General features: G+C 45.9%; 1 protein-coding gene across 1 annotated transcript in view; it reads right to left on the reverse strand.

Annotated features, from left to right (window-relative positions):
* LOC124597374 (tubby-related protein 4) overlaps window positions 1-19527 on the reverse strand; it is a 500962-nt gene that overhangs the window by 43879 nt on the left and 437556 nt on the right. The window contains exon 9 of the mRNA XM_047135935.1: window positions 16523-16794. Within this exon, the coding sequence (XP_046991891.1) occupies window positions 16523-16794 (272 nt within the window). The remainder of the gene's footprint in view (window positions 1-16522; window positions 16795-19527) is intronic.

Raw genomic sequence — 19527 nt, forward strand, 5'->3', positions numbered from 1 at the left:
GCACAACTGAGACGACACTCCATAGGCAAGCAATTAATTAGAAGCTCCTTGTGAGGAAAATCTGCGATGGAATATATTCATTAAAAAATTCTATTTTTTCTTGCTGATGTTTCATACAATAGGCGTTTATAATAAGTAGTTGGTGAAAACAAGGGATAGAAATTCGGGACAAAAGCTGAATATCATGACAGAAATTCGGACTATGAACCTCAGGCTGATCTGGCAGAGAGGAAGGATAGAGGAAGCCCTGTCGTCTGTGCCTAAGTTTACACGACCACTCTTCAATTCGCACTTAAGTGCACGGCAGAAGGTTCATCGAACCACCTTTAAACTACCCGTATTACTCTACCGTTCCATTCTCGAACAGCACGTAAGAAAAATTAACATCTAAATCTTTCCGTGCGAGACCTGATTTATTTTACTGCGACGATCATTTCTCCCTGTGTAGGTTGGCGTCAATACAATATTTCCGCAGTCAGAGGAAAAAGTTTGTGATTGAAATTTCGTGAAGAGATCTCGCCGCAACAAAAAACGCCTTTGTTTTAATGATTGCCACCCCATCTCGCTTATCATATCCGTGTCATCAGCTCCCCTGATTCACAATAATATAAACCAGCTGACCTCCTTTGAACTTTTTCGGTGTCCTGCGTCAATCGAAATCTGGTAAGGATCCCGTACCGCGCAGCGGTACTCTTAGCAGAGTACGGACAATCATAGTTTAGACAGTCTCTCCAGTAGACTTGTTGCGTCTTCTAAGCGTTCTGCCAGTAAAATGTAGTGTTCGGTTTGCCTTCCCCACAACGTTATAAATGCGATCTTTCCAATTTTAGTTATTCCTAGTTGTAATTCCTAGGTATGTAGTTGAACTGACAACCTTTAGATTTGTGTGATTTATTGTGTAACCGAAATTTAACGGATTCCTTTCAATACTCATGTGGGTGACCTCATTCCAACTTTTCATTATTTACGGTCAATTGTCACTTTTCACCCCATGCAAATATCTTGTTTAAATAATTCTGCAAAAGGTTATTTTCTGACGACTTTGCTAGACGGTAAATGACAGCATCATCTGCCAAGCAAACCTAGACGGCTGCTCAGATTGTCTCCTAAATCATTTATACAAATAAGAAACCGCAGAGTGCTTACAACACTTCCTTGGAGAACGCCAGATATTACTCCAGGTACACTCGATGATTTTCAGTCAGCTACTACGAAATGTGATCTTTCTGACAGAAAATCACGAATCCAGTCGCACAGCTGAGACGATACTCCATAGGCAAACAATTAATTAGAAGCCCCTTGTGAGGAAAATCTGCGATGGAATATACACTACTGGCCATTAAAATTGCTACACCAAGAAGAAATGCAGATGATAAACGGGTATTCATTGGACAAATATATTATACTAGAACTGACATGTGATTACATTTTGAAGCAATTTGGGTGAATAGACCCTGAGAAATCAGTACCCAGAACAACCACCTCTGGCCGTAATAACGGCCTTGATACGCCTGGGCATTGAGTCAAACAGCTTGGATGTTGTGTACAGGTACAGCTGCCCATGCAGCCTCAACACGATACCACAGTTCATCATGAGTAGTGCCTGGCGTATTGTGACGAGCCAGTTGCTCGGCTACCATTGACCAGACGTTTTCAGTTGGTGAGAGGTCTGGAGAATGTTCTGGTCAGGGCAACAGTCGAACATTTTCTGTATCCAGAAAGGCCCGAACAGGACCAGCAACATGCGGTGATGCATTATCCTGCTGAAATGTAGGGTTTCACAGGGATCGAATGAAGGGTAGAGCCACGGGTCGTAACACATCTGAAATGTAACATCCACCGTTCAAAGTGCCGTCAATGCGAACAAGAGGTGACCGAGACGTCTAACCAATGGTACCCCATACCACCACGCCGGGTGATACGCCAGTATGGCGATGACGAATACACGCTTCCAATGTGCGTTCACCGCGATGTGGCCAAACACGGATGTGACCATCATGATGCTGTAAACAGAACCTGAATCCATTCGAAAAAATGACTTTTGCCATTCGTGCACCAAGGTTCGTCTTTGAGTACACCATCGTAGGCGCTCCTGTCTGTTATGCAGCGTCAAGGGTAACCGCAGCCGTGGTCTCCGAGCTGATAGTCCATGCTGCTCCAAACGTCGTCGAACTGTTCGAGCAGATGGTTGTTGTCTTCAAACGTCCCCATCTGTTGACTCAGGGATCGAGACGTGGCTGCACGATCCGTTACAGGCATGCGGGTAAGGTGCCTGTCATCTCGACTGCTAGTGATACGAGGCCGTTGGGATCCTGCACGGCGTTCCGTATTCCCCTCCTGAACCCACCGATTCCATATTCTGCTAACAGTCATTGGATCTCGACCAACGCGAGGAACAGTGTCACGATACGATAAACCGCAATTTCGATAGGCTACAATCCGACCTTTATCAAAGTCGGAAACGTGATGGTACGCATCTCTCCTTCTTACACGAGGCATCACAACAACGTTTCACCAGGCAACGCCGGTCAACTGCTGTTTGTGTATGAGAAATCGGTTGGAAACTTTCCTTATATCAGCACGTTGTAGGTGTCGCCACCGGCGCCAACCTTGTGTGAATGCTCTGAAAATCTAATCATTTGCATATCGCAGCATCTTCTTCCTGTCGGTTAAATTTCGCATCTGTAGCACGTCATCTTCGTGGTGTAGCAATTTTAATGGCCAGTAGTGTATTCATTAAAAAATTCTATTTTTTCTTGCTGATGTTTCATACAATAGGCGTTTACAATAAGTAGTTGGTGAAAACAAACCACCCAGAACCAACATTTCGAATTAAATCGAGGCAGTACCTTCATTACAAGAACTGAAGGTAGCAGCCTACTTGAGCAAATCATTAGGTATTCATTATACAATAAACAAAGGCAATGCAGTTACAGTGCAAAATTTCAATAATGCAATGAAATTAATAGAGCTTGTCAAAAATTACAAAAAGACGAACTTATTCAGTGGGTAATTTTCTCATTGTTGCGTCGGAGGGTTAAGAGGAAAAGTGGATGGCATAGCCATTAGAGTGGCCAAACAATTTTCTGTTGCACGGAGCACAGTGAAATATGATGTGGAACGCTGTCACGCCGATATAAATCATGTGCTAATGGCGGAACTGGAGGGACTGTTTGAAGGAAAAGGTAGAACGGTATAGAACGTCGTCCCTCACTCATCGCGGGTGTTAAAGATAGCGCATTAGTTCGGTTGTCCCACGTTGGGAAAAGAAATCGGTTGTGGGTCAGCCAAAGGTAACATTATGACTGAAATGATTTAAAGCAGCTGCGGAAAATGAAAATTTGGGTGGACTTTTGGGATACGAATGATACAACTTCGTCGCCAAAAGCCACGAGAGGATACTACAAGACTGATGTCTGAATCAATTCGGTTTTGTGGATAATTACAATGTCAAAGCAAAACCCGCGTAACTCAGACACTCAGACGCTAATCCCGCTTAAAAAGACTGTTCCAATCTGTGAGGATCGTTATAACCCATGATCGTCCGTTCTAGTACGGAGGTGTCATCTTTCATATTTGACGGCCGTCCATTTTTGACTGTGATTGAGAACATCTCTGAACTTCACGGCAGAGATCGCTCACCTTAGTTTCTTATAATTTCTTAAGTTCGTTGTAGTTGCGACAATCCTGCAATCCGCTGTTAGTAGTCTGAAGGTGTGTGGTGGAGGGTACTTCTGGACGTACTGATTCCCCCTTCCCTGTTTCATTCGCGAATCGCACGTGGGCAGAATGATTGTCGGTAAGCCTTTTATAGTAAACCTCTTCGTGATGCAAGTTTCTCTTGTAGCATCTGCCAATGCAGTTTTTTCAGCATCTCTGTAACGCTCTCGCTCAGACTACATGATCCCGTGACGAAACGTGCCGCTCTTCCTCGGATCTTTTCTGTCTCCTCTACCAGTCCTATCCGGTAAAGGTCCCAAGATTGTTCGACGACACTCAAGAATCGGTCGAACGAACGCCTTGTAAACTACATCTTTAGTGGATGTATTACTTTTTCTTAATGTTCTTTCTACGAATCTCAGTCTCTCATCTGCTTTTCCTACTATTTGTTTTGTGTGCTCATTCCATTTAAGGTCGTTCCGGATAGTTACTCCTACACTCATGCTCATAAATTAAGGATAATGCTGATTCATGATGAAACAACGCTCTGGTGGGCGGTTTGCGGGTTTAAATCATCTCGGGGTACGACCATGCGGTGCATTTGACCTGCGCTGGCAGCAGTCCACATACACAGAGGTGTGTTGGTGCATGTCAGAGTATGGTGCAGCGAGTAAGTGTGCAGACGTTTTCAGACCTGCTAATGGTGACTGTGTGTTGAAAATGGCTCAAGAACACATATAGATGACGTAGAATACTAGGGCGACTGGAGGCTGGTCAAACACAGCAGGTCATAGCACGGGCCCTCCGTGTGCCACAAAGTGTGATCTCAAGATTATAGCAACGATTCCAGCAGACAGGAAACGTGTCCAGGCGCTACAGTACGGGACGTCCACAGTGTACAACACCACAAGAAGACCGATATCTCACCATCAGTGCCCACAGACGGCCACAGAGTACTGCAGGTAGCCTTGTTCGGGACCTTACCGCAGCCACTGGAACAATTGTCTCCAGACACACAGCCTATAGACAACTGAACAGACATGGTTTATTCGCCGGGAGACCTGCAAGGTGCATTCCACTGACCCCTTGTCACAGGAGAGCACGTAAAACCTGGTGTCAAAAACACAGTACATGGTCATCGGAACAGTGGTCTCAGGTTATGTTCATGGACGAGTCCAGGTATGGTCTGAACAGTGATTCTCGCCTGGTTTTCATCTGGCGTGAACCATGAACCAGATACCGACCCCTTAATGTCCTTGAAAAGGACCTGTTTGGAAGTCGTGGTTTGATGGTGTGGGGTGGGATTATGATTGGTGCACGTACACCCTGCATGTCTTTGGCAGAGGAATTGTAACAGGTCAGGTGTATCGGGACGTCATTTTTCACCAGTATGTCCGCCTTTTCAGGGGTGCAGTGGGTCCCACCTTCCTCCTAATGGATGATAACGCACGATCCCACCTAGCTGCCACCGTGGAGGAGTACCTTGAAACAGGAGATATCAGGCGAATGGAGTGGTCTGCCTGTTCTCCAGACCTAAACCACATCGAGCACGTTTGGGATGCTCCCGGTCGAAGTATTGCTGCACGTCTTCAAACCCCTACGACACTTCAGGAGCTCCGACAGGCACTAGTGCAAGAATGGGAGGCTACACCCCAGCAGCTGCTCGACCACCTGATCCAGAGTATGCTAACCCGTTGTGCGGCCTATGTACGTGTGCATGGTGATCATATCCCATACTGATGTCGGGGTACATGCGCAGGAAACAGTGTTGTTTTGTAGCACACGTGATTCGGGACGGCTTTCTCAACTTATCGCCAATACCGTGGGCTTACAGATCTGTGTCATGTGTGTTCCCTATGTGCCTATGCTATTAGCGCCAGTTTTGTGTAGTGCCACGTCGGGTGGCACCACATTCTGCAATTATCCTTAATTTATGAGCATGAGTGTAGATATATTAGGGTGGCTACTGTTTCCAGACATTTGTCATTGGTGTAGCGTACAGTAGTACATTTCGTTTTTTATGTACGGACAATATGTTACGTTTATTTACGTTCACGGTCAACTGCACCATTCATCAATTCTCTGTAGGTCCTTCTGCAAATCGTCACTGTATTCTGGCGTTGCTACCTTCTTATAGACAACCGAATCTTTTGCGAATAGCCTTAAAGAGCTTCATTCATATACTTAGAAGACTTGACTACTAGTCATGTCTTCGAAGGAAGCACTTGAGGTACCAATTCGCGATATACAGAAACATATGGCCCCAGTATGCCAATAGCGATTATTTTTGGGAGGTGCATGTGGGGCCTGAAGATGGCATAAGGAATTGCCGGAGCTAGTAGCGAAAGTAAAATACAATTACATCTCGACTGCACGGCTGTTCAGCGAATTTCATTGTTAAATAATCATCTGTCATGTCGTCAGAATCACAGGGCGCTTATGCGGACATCTTTTTGCTGGGTAGAAGCAGCCAGCCATAAGATAGCGCCAGTCAGGGTCATTGGAGTGAGGCATGTGTGTAACTAAAGTTGAACATATGCCTTTCTGTTGGTCAGCAGTATTTCCACTGGGCCTCCTGCCCTGTTGTCACCATAGATCACCCCACTGAATGCAGTTGCACACAACAACAGTAATGATTCCAATACCAAAGAAACAGGGAACCGAGAAAAGCAGTGAGCACAAAACAGTTAACCTCCTTTCACATGCACCCAAAGTTACGTTAAGACTCGTTAATGAAAGACTGGAAAAGGTAATGGAGGAGAATCTGGCTGAAGAGTAATTTGATTTTAGATGGAATACAGGCACAAGAGATGCAATAGCATTTTTGTGAGTTTTGGGAGAGAGGTTTACTGAAAAGGGAAGAGACCTATATACAGGGAGACAATTATTAAACTACTTGAAAAAACTTAAATTAGTTATAAACTACGGCTTGTACACACTTTATTTAACACTACAGATATTCGGATTTACGTTATGACATGTTCGATATGAGTGCCATCATTGGCGATGATGTGGTGCAGACAAATAGCGAAATTCTGCATGACCCGCTGAAGTGTCGGAACATCGATGCTGTAGACGACGTCCTGAATGGCTGTTTTCAGCTCAGCAATGGTTTTGGGGTTGTTCCTGTGCACCTTGTCTTTAGTTTAGCCCCACGAAAAGTTGTCGTATGTTTTGAGATCTGGAGAATATGGAGGCGAATCGAGGCCCATGCCAGTGGCCTCTGGGTACCCCAGAGACAGAATGCGGTCCCCAGAGTACTCCTCCAGGACATCAGACACTCTCCTGCTTCCATGGTGTCGAGCTCCGTCTTGTATGAACCATATCTAGTCGAAATCAGGGTCACTTTGGATAATGGGAATGAACTCATTTTCCAAAACCTTCGCATGCTGTTCGGTGGTCAAGGTGCCATCAAGGAATATCGCACCGATTATTCCGTGACTGGACATTGTATAGCAAACAGTTACTCGTTGAGGATGAACAGACTTCTCGATCGAGAAATGCAGATTCTCGGTCCCCCAAATACGCCAATTTTGTTTATTGACAAACCCATCCAAATGAAAATGGGCTTCGTCGTTAAACCAAAGCATACGCACATCAAAATCCTCTTCGTTAATTATGTGGACAACAGAGTTGGCGAAACACAACCGCTTTTCCATGGCCCTGGGACCTAATATCTGATGGGTGGGAAGAGATGCAGGTATTCAACAACAATTTGTCGTAGTGTCTCTCGGTTGATTCCCATGTGTTGTGCATTTCGTCTGATTTATTTCCTGGGGCTGGTTTGAAACACAACGCGTGTCTTCTCGATGTTTTCAGGTGTTTTCAACCTTTCTGGACGACCGACATTGCCAACACTGTCATCACGAACACTACGCGTTCTCTCAAAATAGCGAATCAAATTCTTGATTGTTGGCACACTTGGGCCGGTTGTCTTCATCTTTAACTCTGTCGCAAACTTCCTTTGAGCGCAGTTAGGCTGTTATTGATTGCATAATATGCCTTCACAAGCGTTATACGCTCAGGCACATTGTACCGTGACATTTTCAGGTGCAAATGGCCGACAACAATAAGGTGCTTGCTCATGCACATACTAATTCCCATCATGCCCCACGGCCAATCGAGCAATTTGAACGCCCTAACGCAAACCGTTCAGAAGTTACGACGATTTTTTTTTCATATAGTTCAGTAATTGTCACCCTGTATGTGTTTTATAAACCTGGAAAAGTCCATTGATAATGTGGCAGAGGATAAGTTTGCAACTATAATGAGGGAATGGAGAGTGGACTGGAAAACCAGCCGAACTTATAAACTCATTATATTTAAATCAAAAAGCGTCAGTGAATGTATGAGGAGGAAGTTCCAATTGGATAAAACTGGGAAAAGGAGTAAGAAAAGGATACTGTCTGTCTCCTATGCTTTTCAACATATACAAGAAATATGATTGGCCACTGCCTACTAAACGTCATGGGGGTAAAAATTAGAGGAATAAGGATATAGTGTATGAGATTTGCAGACGACGTCGTCCTCCTACCAACACATGAAAAAGAATTCCAGTTACAGTGGAGCCCATTGAAGATAAATTATACAATACTGGCCATTAAAATTGCTACACCACGAAGATGACGTGCTACAAACGCGAAATTTAACCGACAGGAAGAAGATGCTGTGATACGTAAATGATTACCTTTTCAGAGCATGCACACAATGTTGGTGCCGGTGGCGACACCTACAACGTGCTGACATGAGGAAAGTTTCCAACCAATTTCTCATACACAAACAGCAGTTAACCGGCGTTGCCTGGCGAAACGTTGTTGTGATGCCTCGTGTAAGGAGGAGAAATGCGTACCATCACGTTTCCGACTTTGATAAAGATAGGATTGTAGCCTGTCGCGATTGCGGTTAATCGTATCGCGACATTGATGCTCGAGTTTGGTCGAGATCCAATGACTGTTAGCAGAATATGGAATCGGTGGGTTCAGGAAGGGTATACGTGACGCCGTGCTGGATCCCAACGGCCTCGTATCACTAGCAGTCGAGATGACAGGCATCTTATCAACATGGCTGTAACGGATCGTGCAGCCACGTCTCGATCCCTGAGTCAACAGATGGGGACGTTTGCAAGACAACAACCATCTGCACCAACAGTTCGACGACGTTTGCAGCAGCATGGACTATCAGCTCGGAGACCATGGCTGCATCACAGACAGGAGCGCCTGCGATGGTGTAGTCAACGACAAACCTGGGTGCACGAATGGCAAAACGTCATTTTTTTTCGGATGAATCCAGGTTCTGTTTACAGCATCATGATGGTCGCATCCGTGTTTGGCGACATCGCGGTGAACGCACATTGGAAGAGTGTATTCGTCATCGCCATACTGGCGTATCACCCGGCGTGATGGTATGGTGTGCCATTGGTTACACGTCTTGGTCACCTCTTGTTCGCACTGACGACACTTTGAACAGTGGACGCTACACTTCAGATGTGTTACGACCCGTGGCTCTACCCTTCATTCGATCCCTGCGAATCCCTACATTTCAGCAGGATAGTGTACGACCACATGTTGCAGGTCCTGTACGGGCCTTTCTCGATACAGAAAATGTTCGGCTGCTGCCCTGTCCAGCACATTCTTCAGATCTCTCACCAATTGAAAACGTCTGGTCAGTGGTGGCCGAGCAACTGGCTCGTCACAATACGCCAGTCAGTACTCTTGATGAACTGTGGTATCGTGTCGAAGCTGCATGGGCAGCTGTACCTGTACACGCCATCCAAGCTCTGTTTGATTCAATGCCCAGGCGTATCAAGGCCGTTATTACGGCCAGAGGTGGTTGTCCTGGGTACTGATTTCTCAGGATCTATGCACCCAAATTGCGTGAAAATGTAATCACATGTCAGTTCTAATATAATATATTTGTCCAATGAATACCCGTTTCTCATCTGCATTTCTTCTTGGTAAGAAGCAATGGCCAGTAGTGTGTTATATATTCGGTGCACCAAAATAATTAAATAATACTGAAAATTTGTTTTGTTTGTGAACTGTGTTGTTGAGAAATACGAAATATGAAACCAAGTTGTATGCAGTGCGACTAGATTGCCATCTACATTTGGAGCATTCGGCGCACCCCCCGCCCTCCCACCTTCCCCGTTCTTCCACTCAGAAACTGTGGTGTGGCAGTGGGGGAAGTGTGCAGCCACGCAAAGCAATTGGCACGCGAGCCAGGGCATATCTTGCGAGCGAGGGCACAGCTCACTAGCCAGGGCATGGCTACCGATCTGAATTCTTGGCCACCCCTGATGTAGATGGTCCAAAACATGGTGTCGGCTGAAGTGAAGCTTGTTGTAGCCTATGATGTCTACAGTGGCAGTGCATCAACCCCACTTCAGTTCAGAATACAACCATTAAATACAGCATGCAGCATACAAGATACAGCAACAGCTGTTGGCACAATATCCACCAGAAGATCGATATATGCAGCACCATGTTTATTTGTTATTAATTTTCTTCGTCATGTCATCTCTATTCGGTTTTTGTCTCATCGTTTAGGAATGGTCAAAAGAACTGTGTATATGTTAACTCGCTAGAGGAATAAAAATTTTTGAAATTGTGTAATGGCAGTAACAATGAATGTGTGTATTGCTCATTATGTAATGAGGAATTTTCTGTCGTACAAAAGAAAAGGGTAATATTAACGAGCACATGAAAACAGCTAAACTTAGAGTGCCATTAATGCTGCTACTTCACGAAACATAAGAGAATTTTTTAAAGCCAAAGATAGGAATAACAGTTACCTAGTGCGCGCTGCTGAAGAGGTTACATTTTCCTATAAAACTGCCACATATGAATGTAATTAAAACAAACGAACCATTGCTGAAAAAAGTCATGTACAGTGAAAAACACAATGAGAAAACAAAGTTTAATGTTTGAGTAAACTGTTAAGACTTTTAGGTAATTGAAGAAATATGTCCTCAGTTGGCCCTAACAGTACCGTAACATGTCCTCGGTCGGAAACAAAAAAAACATGGTAAGCCTATTCTTAAGGCTTTCCCGACGCAAACGTTTTAAATATGATTCTTGGGCTTACTTTCGGATTTTATTATTGTACCTCCGCATTATTTCGCCGTAAAGACTATACATATGGTGTGGACATGTTTGTAAAATTTCAGGAACTGTGTGGCAGAGTAAACATTGAATTTGCACTGTCACGGAATAATCTGTAAACACTCAGAGTCGCTGACATCAGTGGAAATATAGTCTGCATATCACGCACGAAAACCATATTTAAAATGTTAATAATGCCAAAAAAAGTACAGTTTTTTTAAAGTAGCCTGTTTTCTTCCTCAGGGTTGAAGCTATCTCCATACCAAACTTCATCAAAATCGGTTCAGCGGTTTCCTCGTCAGGACATAGCAGAGTTACTTTCCCATTTATAACATTAGTGTGGATGTGGGCGCCAAAAACTACGTACTCGATTTAATCCTGTATTTTAATACTGTACTTTACACGCAAGCACATTGGGTAAAAGTTAGCTTTTTTATACTTCCAGGGGTAACGTTTTTAATGGGATGCAGAATATTTTCCTTAGAACAGCGGCTCCCAACCAGGGGGTAATAACCCCCTGAGGTGCAAAATGATTTTTTCTTGAGGGGTGAAAACTAAACGATTCTATTCTGTTCCTGTCACGAAACTAAATTATTTTCAAAATATCATTACTATTATCACAATTTTGCAAGACTCTAATACTGATTATATAAGTTATTAATAATTACTTTTTCTCAATTAGTTGGATTAATATGGTGGACGTTACAGGCTCCTCACAGTGTCCACCCAACACACATATATGCTGTGCTTTGTCCAGTACATCATTGATGATAAAACTGAGACATATAGGTAACAAATGCTAAGTATCTCAAGAAAATGTCTTCTCCGGCCCGCATCTCGTGGTCGTGCGGTAGCGTTCTCGCTTCCCACGCCCGGCTTCCCGGGTTCGATTCCCGGCGGGGTCAGGGATTTTCTCTGCCTCGTGATGGCTGGGTGTTGTGTGATGTCCTTAGGTTAGTTAGGTTTAAGTAGTTCTAAGTTCTGGGGGACTGATGATCATAGATGTTAAGTCCCATAGTGCTCAGAGCCACTTTTCTTTTTTGTCTTCTCCAAGTTTTAAATAGTACCTGCAGTAGTCCAGAAATTGCTTCATTACTCACTTCGAAACGGTAAATGAGAAGATTGACAGCACGACACAGCAGTAATTACACAAGGGATACTACATTGCTGAACACAGTTTTATTATTATTATTATTATTATTATTATTATTATTATTATTACTATATTTATGTTGTTAGACACGAAGCATTAACAGCCCGAAGTCGTCCAATTTCTGCCAGTTCAGAAGTAAGGAGTGCACAATGAAGTGATTTACGAACAGTAAATATAGCGCACACATCTGAACTTGTTTGATTTTAAATGGGGTTCCAGCGTGCATGTCAAGGAGGTGCTGCAATGGAGAGCAGTAATGCAGGGGAACTGTTTCCTAAAAACTACTGGGTGATCAAAAAGTCAGTATAAATTTGAAAACTTAATAAACCATGGAATAATGTAGATAGAGAGGTAAAAAAAAATTGACACACATGCTTGGAATGACATGAGGTTTTTAGAACAAAAAAAAAAGTTCACAAAATGTCCGACAGATGGCGCTGGACAGCAAAACGTCAGTGACTGCGCATGACAATCGTGTATAAAAGGAGTTGTAATGGGAACGAGAATACCCGACCTGTGGAAAACCTCCCGTATCCTCATGTTCCTTAAACCTGGCAAACCGCCGTCCGCCGTCTCCTCCTACCGTCCCATCAGCCTTACCTCGGCCTTCAGCAAGGTCCTGGAATCTATCCTCACCCGACGCATCCACCAGCATCTCCGCCAGCACCGCCTCCTTCCCGTTACCCAGTGTGGCTTTCGGCCGTCCTTCTCTTCCGACGATCTTCTCCTTCACCTCACTCATCTCCTTTCCGACCAGGTTAATTCCCGTCGCTCCGCAATCTTCCTCTCCCTGGACCTTGAACGTGCTTATGACCGCGTATGGCATTCCGGTCTCCTCTTCAAGCTCCAAACCTTCGCCCTTCCCATTAACTATGTCCGTCTGATCGGCTCCTTTCTCTCCCGCCGTCCTTCCCATGTTACCATCCATAACACAGATTCCTACACCTTTTTCCCCTCCGCCGGTGTGCCCCAAGGCTCCGTCCTCTCCCCCCTTCTGTACCTTTTGTATATGGTGGACATGCCGCCGCCGTCACCCCCCGTCCACCTTCTCCAATTTGCCGATGACACCGCCTTCCTTGCCCTTGCCCCCACCCTGCAGCGCTCCCAACACCTTCTCCAATCCCATCTTGACTGGTTCACTGCTTGGTGCAACCAGTGGTTGCTCAAGGTCAATCGCTCCAAAACCCAGGCGATCATTGTAGGCAAAACCACCCCTTCCTTCCGCCTCCTTGATTTCTATCTCACCATCTATGGCTGTCCTATCGCCCTCACTCCCACCCTTAAGTACCTTGGCGTCACCCTCGACCGTCGCCTCTCCTGGACTCCCCACCTCTGGACAATCCAAGCCAAGGCACGCTCCCGACTCAGTCTCCTCAAGCTCCTCTCCGGCCGTACGTGTGGTCTGGACCCCTCCACCATCCTCCACACCTATAAATCCATCATCCGCCCTATCCTTTGTTATGCCCATCCAGCTTGGATCTCCGCCGCCCCTACCTTTTACAAATCCCTCCAACTCCTTGAACGCCATGCTCTCCACCTCGCCTATGGCATCCGTCTCCCCTCCGCCACGTGGATACTGTACGATCTCATCCCCTTCCCCCACCTCCTCCATTTCCTTGAAAGGATACAGATCCTGTACACCTCCCGTAAACTCGATCCTCCTCACCCGCTAGTCTCCCCGATCCTCTCCCACCCCCGCCCGCTGCCGCGCCTGTATTCCCACGTCCCACCCAGTCTCCATCTCTCCACCCTCCTTACCCTCATCCAAGGTGGCTTCCGCCAGCTCGCCCTCCCTGATGATGTCCTCCTCCCCTCCATCTACCCCTTCTATCAACTTTGATCCTCCCCCCCTTCCTGTGTCCTTTCCTTTAGGCACCCTCCCTCCCTCCCTCCCTTCCCTTCCCTTCTCTTTCCTTTCCCCCCTTCCTCCTCCCCTCTTCCCCCGGCTTCCCCTCCCCCTTCCTCCCTCCCCCTCTCTCCTCTGCCCATGGCATCTCTGCTCTCCCCTCTCCCATTCCCCTCCTCCTCCTCCTGCACCTCCACTCTTGGCAGGTCCCCGGACTCGTACACGCTCAGTGAACATTCGCGCGCCGGAGATCGTCGCCGTCAGTGTTTCATGAGTGTGCCTTCGTTTGTGTGTAGTGTTGTTCGCCGTCACGCCACCACCGTTCACATGCCGTCGCCATCATCCATGTTCTGTGCACCGTGTCGCCTAGTGTTAGTGCCGTTTCTCGTCCAGCGTGAACGGCTCCATGTTTTTTCGATTTTTAGTGTCTACATTTTTTGCCCACCGTTTTGACTGTCTTCTCTGTGCCACCTTAATGTACTACTTGTTGTCAAACTCGAGGCTGAAGAGCGGCGTATTGTGCTGCTGACAGCCCGCCTTTGTATAAGGTGTTTAAATTCACAATAAAGAAAAAAAAAAGAACGAGAATAAGATGCGCCAAGTCGCAGCAAGTTGACATTATACTTGAAAAAAGAGACAGCATTGGTCGTATATTTTTTACTATTGCAAAATCGATTTTCTGTCACTGAGTGACCATCTTCAGTGCTATATTGTATAACTTAAATTGGGATGCACTGTTGTCTCTAAGCTTACGGCAATCACATAGACTCTATAGAGTCTATGTGATGGTCACTCAGTGACAGAAAATCGATTTTGCAATAGTAAAAAATATACGACCAATGCTGTCTCTTTTTTCAAGTATACCTGTTATCTGGTCGTAGTGCACAAGACAACATGGAGTCGCCAATCAATAAGTTGACATTACCTGAAAAGGCGCTTTTAGTGAAGCTGTATTATCAGAATGAGGAATGTGCTAGTTCAGCGTTACGATTCTATCGCCATAGGAAGGGGATTCGAACGGGTAAAGGTTCGTTGACAAAAGCAGCTGTGGCGGGAATGATTTCGAAGTTCGGAGCCACGGGTTGTTTAGACGACAGATCCCGTAGTGGCCGACCGAGCACAAGGCGTAATGCTGCTGAGACGGTTCAGGAAGAAATGGAGACTGTAGCGGGTTCGTCTATGCACGGGGAAGTCAGCGCTCGTACAGTCGCACGTCGCACCGGCATTCCATGCACTACTGTTTGGTTGGCACTTAGGCGTACACTCCAATGCTATCCGTACAAAATCCATCGGCATCATGAGCTGTTACCTGGCGATTTAGTGAAGCGGAGGGCATTTGCGATGTGGGCGTTTCAAAAGATGTCGAAAGATGACGATTGGTTGAGTAACGTGTTGTGGAGCGACGAAGCTCATTTCAACGCCCACAACTGCAGAATTTGGGCTACCGAAAATCCTAGAACTGTCGTGGAAACTCCATTGCACGACAAGAAAATCACGATATGGGTTGGATTTACCACATCTGCCATTATCGGGCCTTTTTTCTTCGAGGAAATGCGTGATTCTGGTTTTGTAACTGCTCCCGTGACGGGTGAGAGGTACAGAATCGAATCATCCACAGCCCAGCAGATAAACACCTGCTGGAACGTACGATGTTTATGCGGGATGGCGCTTCACCCCATATTGCTAGACGCGTGAAAGATTTCTTGCGCGCGTCGTTTGGTGATGATCGTGTGCTCAGCCGCCACTTTCGTCATGTTTGGCCTCCCAGGTCCTCAGACGTCTGTCCGTGCGATTATTGGCTTTGGGGTTACCTGAAGTCGCAAGTGTATCGTGATCGACCAACATCTCTAGGGATGCTGAAGGACAACATCCGACGCCAGTGCCTCACCATAACTCCGGACATGCTTTACAGTGCTGTTCACAACATTATTCCTCGACTACAGCTATTGTTGAGGAATGATGGTGGACATATTGAACATTTCCTGTAAAGAACATCATCTTTGCTTTGTCTTACTTTTTTATGCTAATTATTGCTATTCTGATCAGATGAAGCGCCATCAGTCGGACATTTTTTGAACTTTTGTATTTTTTTGGTTCTAATAAAACTCCATGTCATTCCAAGCATGTGTGAATTTGTACCTCTCTATCTACATTATTCAGTGACTTATTCAGTTTTCAAATTTATACTGACTTTTTGATCACCCAGTATCTACACTCACTGTGGATAGTTAAGTTTTTTCCTGAGAAGAAATTGTTGGTAGCACGGCAATGCACCACGAATTCCTCCGTTATTCGTTCTAACTCTCTCTCTCTCTCATTCTCTCTCTCTCTCTTTCTCTCTCTCACACACACATACACAGACACACACACACACACACACACACACACACACACGCACACACACACACACACAAACTAAATAATTCGTCTTTCATCATTTTAAAAATAGAAGTGTTTCAGGAAAAGTCTTTCATTCTACAGTTTTCTTAGGTGCTAAAGTTGGTGATAATGTATGAAGGAATGAGGGCGACAGATGGTAAAGGGTGGGGGGGGGGGGACTAGCTAATGTCTGGCTGCACTCAGGGATAATCGTATAAACAAGAGTGGGAATCATACCATCAGAAGGTGTCGAAGTGCTACTGAATCAAAACATGCCCGAAAGCGACAAGTTGTGCTTAACATGATCGATGTTTCCGGAGCCCGTACTGGTTTAAAAGGCAGTTGCACGAACGAGCGAGAACGAGCAGAGGGCAACAGACGTACCTCGGGCAGGGTGTCGACGTAGGTGAGGTCTTCCTGCTCGGCGTCGGCGGCGGCCCCCGCGGCGGCGCTGCCGCCCTTCTCGCCGCTGCCGCCGCCGCCGCCCCCGCCGCCGCCCCCGCCGTGAGACTTGTTGCGGCGCCGCTTGCGCCTCTGGACGCGCGGGCTGCCGCAGCCCTCTTCGCGCTCCGTGTCCGACGTGTCGCTGGCCGCGTTCTGGGAGGAGCCGCTGCTCTTGCCAGAGTCGTGGTTCGAGTCGCCTCCCAGGCTCGATTCTACATGCAAACAGGAGAACACGAGGCACTTGCCGATGAGTCATGAGGCGACTTGTAACTCCTAAGTAGAAAATAAAATTATACTCTAATCAAAAGGTCACTACTTGCAGTCATCTCTGAAATCCTTTATCCATCACAGAATGAGATTTTCACTCTGCAGCGGAGTGTGCGCTGATATAAAACTTTCTGGCAAATTAAAACTGTGTGCCGGACCGAGACTCGAACTCGGGACCTTTGCCTTTGTTCAAATGTTCAAATGTGTGTGAAATCTTATGAGACTTAACTGCTAAGGTCAATAGTCCCTAAGGTTCCACACTGTTGTTGTCTTCAGTCCTGAGACTGGTTTGATGCAGCTCTCCATGCTACTCTATAGTGTGCAAGCTTCTTCATCTCCCAGTACCTACTGCAACCTACAGCCTTCTGAATCTGCTTGGTGTATTCGCCTCTTGGTCTCCTTCTACGATTTTTACCCTCCACGCTGCCCTCCAATGTTAAATTTGTGATCCCTTGATGCCTGAGAACACGTTCTACCAACCGATCCCTTCTTCTTGTCAAGTTGTACCACAAACTCCTCCCCAATTCTATTCAATACCTCCTCATTAGTTATGTGATCTACCCATCTAACCTTCAGCATTCTTCTGTAGCACCACATTCTCTTCTTGTCCAAATTATTTATCGTCCATGTTTCACTTCCATACATGGCTACACTCCATACAAATACTTTCAGAAACAACTTCCTGACACTTAAATCTATACTCGATGTTAACAAATTTCTCTTCTTCAGAAACGCTTTCCTTGCCATTGCCAGTCTACATTTTATATCCTCTCTACTTCGACCATCATCAGTTATTTTGCTCCCCAAATAGCAAAACTCCTTTACTACTGTAAGTGTCTCGTTTCCTAATCTAATTCCCTCAGCATCACCCGACTTACTCGTTTTGCTTTTGTTGATGTTCATCTTATTCCTTCTTTCAAGACACTGTCCATTCCGTTCAACTGCTCTTCCAAGTCCTTTGCTGTCTCTGACAGAATAACAATGTCATCGGCGAACCTCAACGTTTTTGTTTCTTCTCCATGGACTTTAATACCTACTCCGAAGTTTTCTATTGTTTCCTTTACTGCTTGGTCAATATACAGATTGAATAACATCGGGGAGAGGCTACAACCCTGTCTCACTCCCTTCCCAACCGCTGCTTCCCTTTCATGCCCCTCGACTCTTATAACTGCCATCTGGTTTCTGTACAAATTGTAAATAGCCTTTCGCTCCCTGTATTTTACCCCTGCCACCTTTAGAATTTGAAAGAGAGTATTCCAGTCAACATTGTCAAAAGCTTTCTGTAAGTCTAAAAATCCTAGAAATGAAGGTCTGCCTTTCCTTAATCTATTTTCTAAGATAAGTCGAATGGTCAGTATTGCCTCACGCGTTACACACTACTTAACCTAAATTACCCTAAGGACAAACACACACGTCCATTCCCGAAGCAGGACTCGAACCTCCGCCGGGACCAGCCGCACAGTCCATGACTGCAGCTCCCAAGACCGCTCGGCTAATCCCACGCGGCTTTGCCTTTCGTGGGCAAGTGCTCTACCATCCGAGCTACCCAAGCACGACTCACGCCCCGTCCTCACAGCTTTACTTCTGCCAGTATCTCGTCTCTTACCTTCCAGGCTGTGGCTAAGCCATGTCTCCGCATATCCTTTCTTTCTGGAGTGCTAGTTCTGCAGGGTTCGCAGGACAGCTTCTGTAAAGTTTGCAAGATAGGAGACGAGGTACTGGCAAAAGTAAAGCTGTGAGGACGGGGCGTGAGTCGTGCTTGGGTAGCTCAGATGGTAGAGCACTTGCCAGCGAAAGGCAAAGGTCCCGAGTTCGAGTCTCTGTCCGGTACACAGTTTTAATCTGCCAGGAAAGTTTCATATCAGCGCACACTCCGCTGCAGAGTGAAAATCTCATTCTGGTAACATCCCCCAGGCTGTGGCTATGGCATGTCTTCGCAATATCCTTTCTTTCAGGAGCGCTAGTTCTGCAAGGTTCGCAGGAGAGCTTCTGTAAAGTTTGCAAGATAGGAGACGAGGTACTGGCAAAAGTAAAGCTGTGAGGACGGGGCGTGAGTCGTGCTTGGGTAGCTCTGATGGTAGAGCACTTGCCCGGGAAAGGCAAATGTCCCGAGTTCGAGTCTCGGTCTGGTATACAGTTTTAATCTGCCAGGAAGTTTCATATCAGCGCACACTCCGCTGCAGAGTGAAAATCTCATTCTGGAAACGTCCCCCAGGCTGTGGCTAAGCCATGTCTCCGCAATATCTTTTCTTTCAGGAGTGCTAGTTCTGCAAGGTTCGCAGGAGAGCTTCTGTAAAGTTTGGATGGTAGGAGACAAGGTACTGGGGGAAGTAACGCTGTGAGGAGACGGCGTGAGTCGTGCGTGGGTAGCTCAGTTGGTAGAGCACTTGCCCGCGAAAGGCAAAGGTCTCCAGTTCGAGTCTTGGTCCGGCACACAGTTTTAATCTGCCAGGAAGCTTTATTCATCACAATCGCAATAATCCACATTCATAATGGATCAAAAAGACTTATTAATGAATATCTCTGTAGTTTACGCAAGCTGTGTTCATATAGTCAATAAATCTGTTCCTGCATAGAATAAAAAATGGTTCAAATGGCTCTCAGCACTATGCGACTTAACTTCTGAGGTCATCAGTCGCCTAGTACGTAGAACTAATTAAACCTAACTAACCTAAGGA

Source organism: Schistocerca americana, chromosome 1 (genome assembly GCF_021461395.2).
Source record: "Schistocerca americana isolate TAMUIC-IGC-003095 chromosome 1, iqSchAmer2.1, whole genome shotgun sequence".
NCBI classification, from domain to species: domain Eukaryota; kingdom Metazoa; phylum Arthropoda; class Insecta; order Orthoptera; family Acrididae; genus Schistocerca; species Schistocerca americana.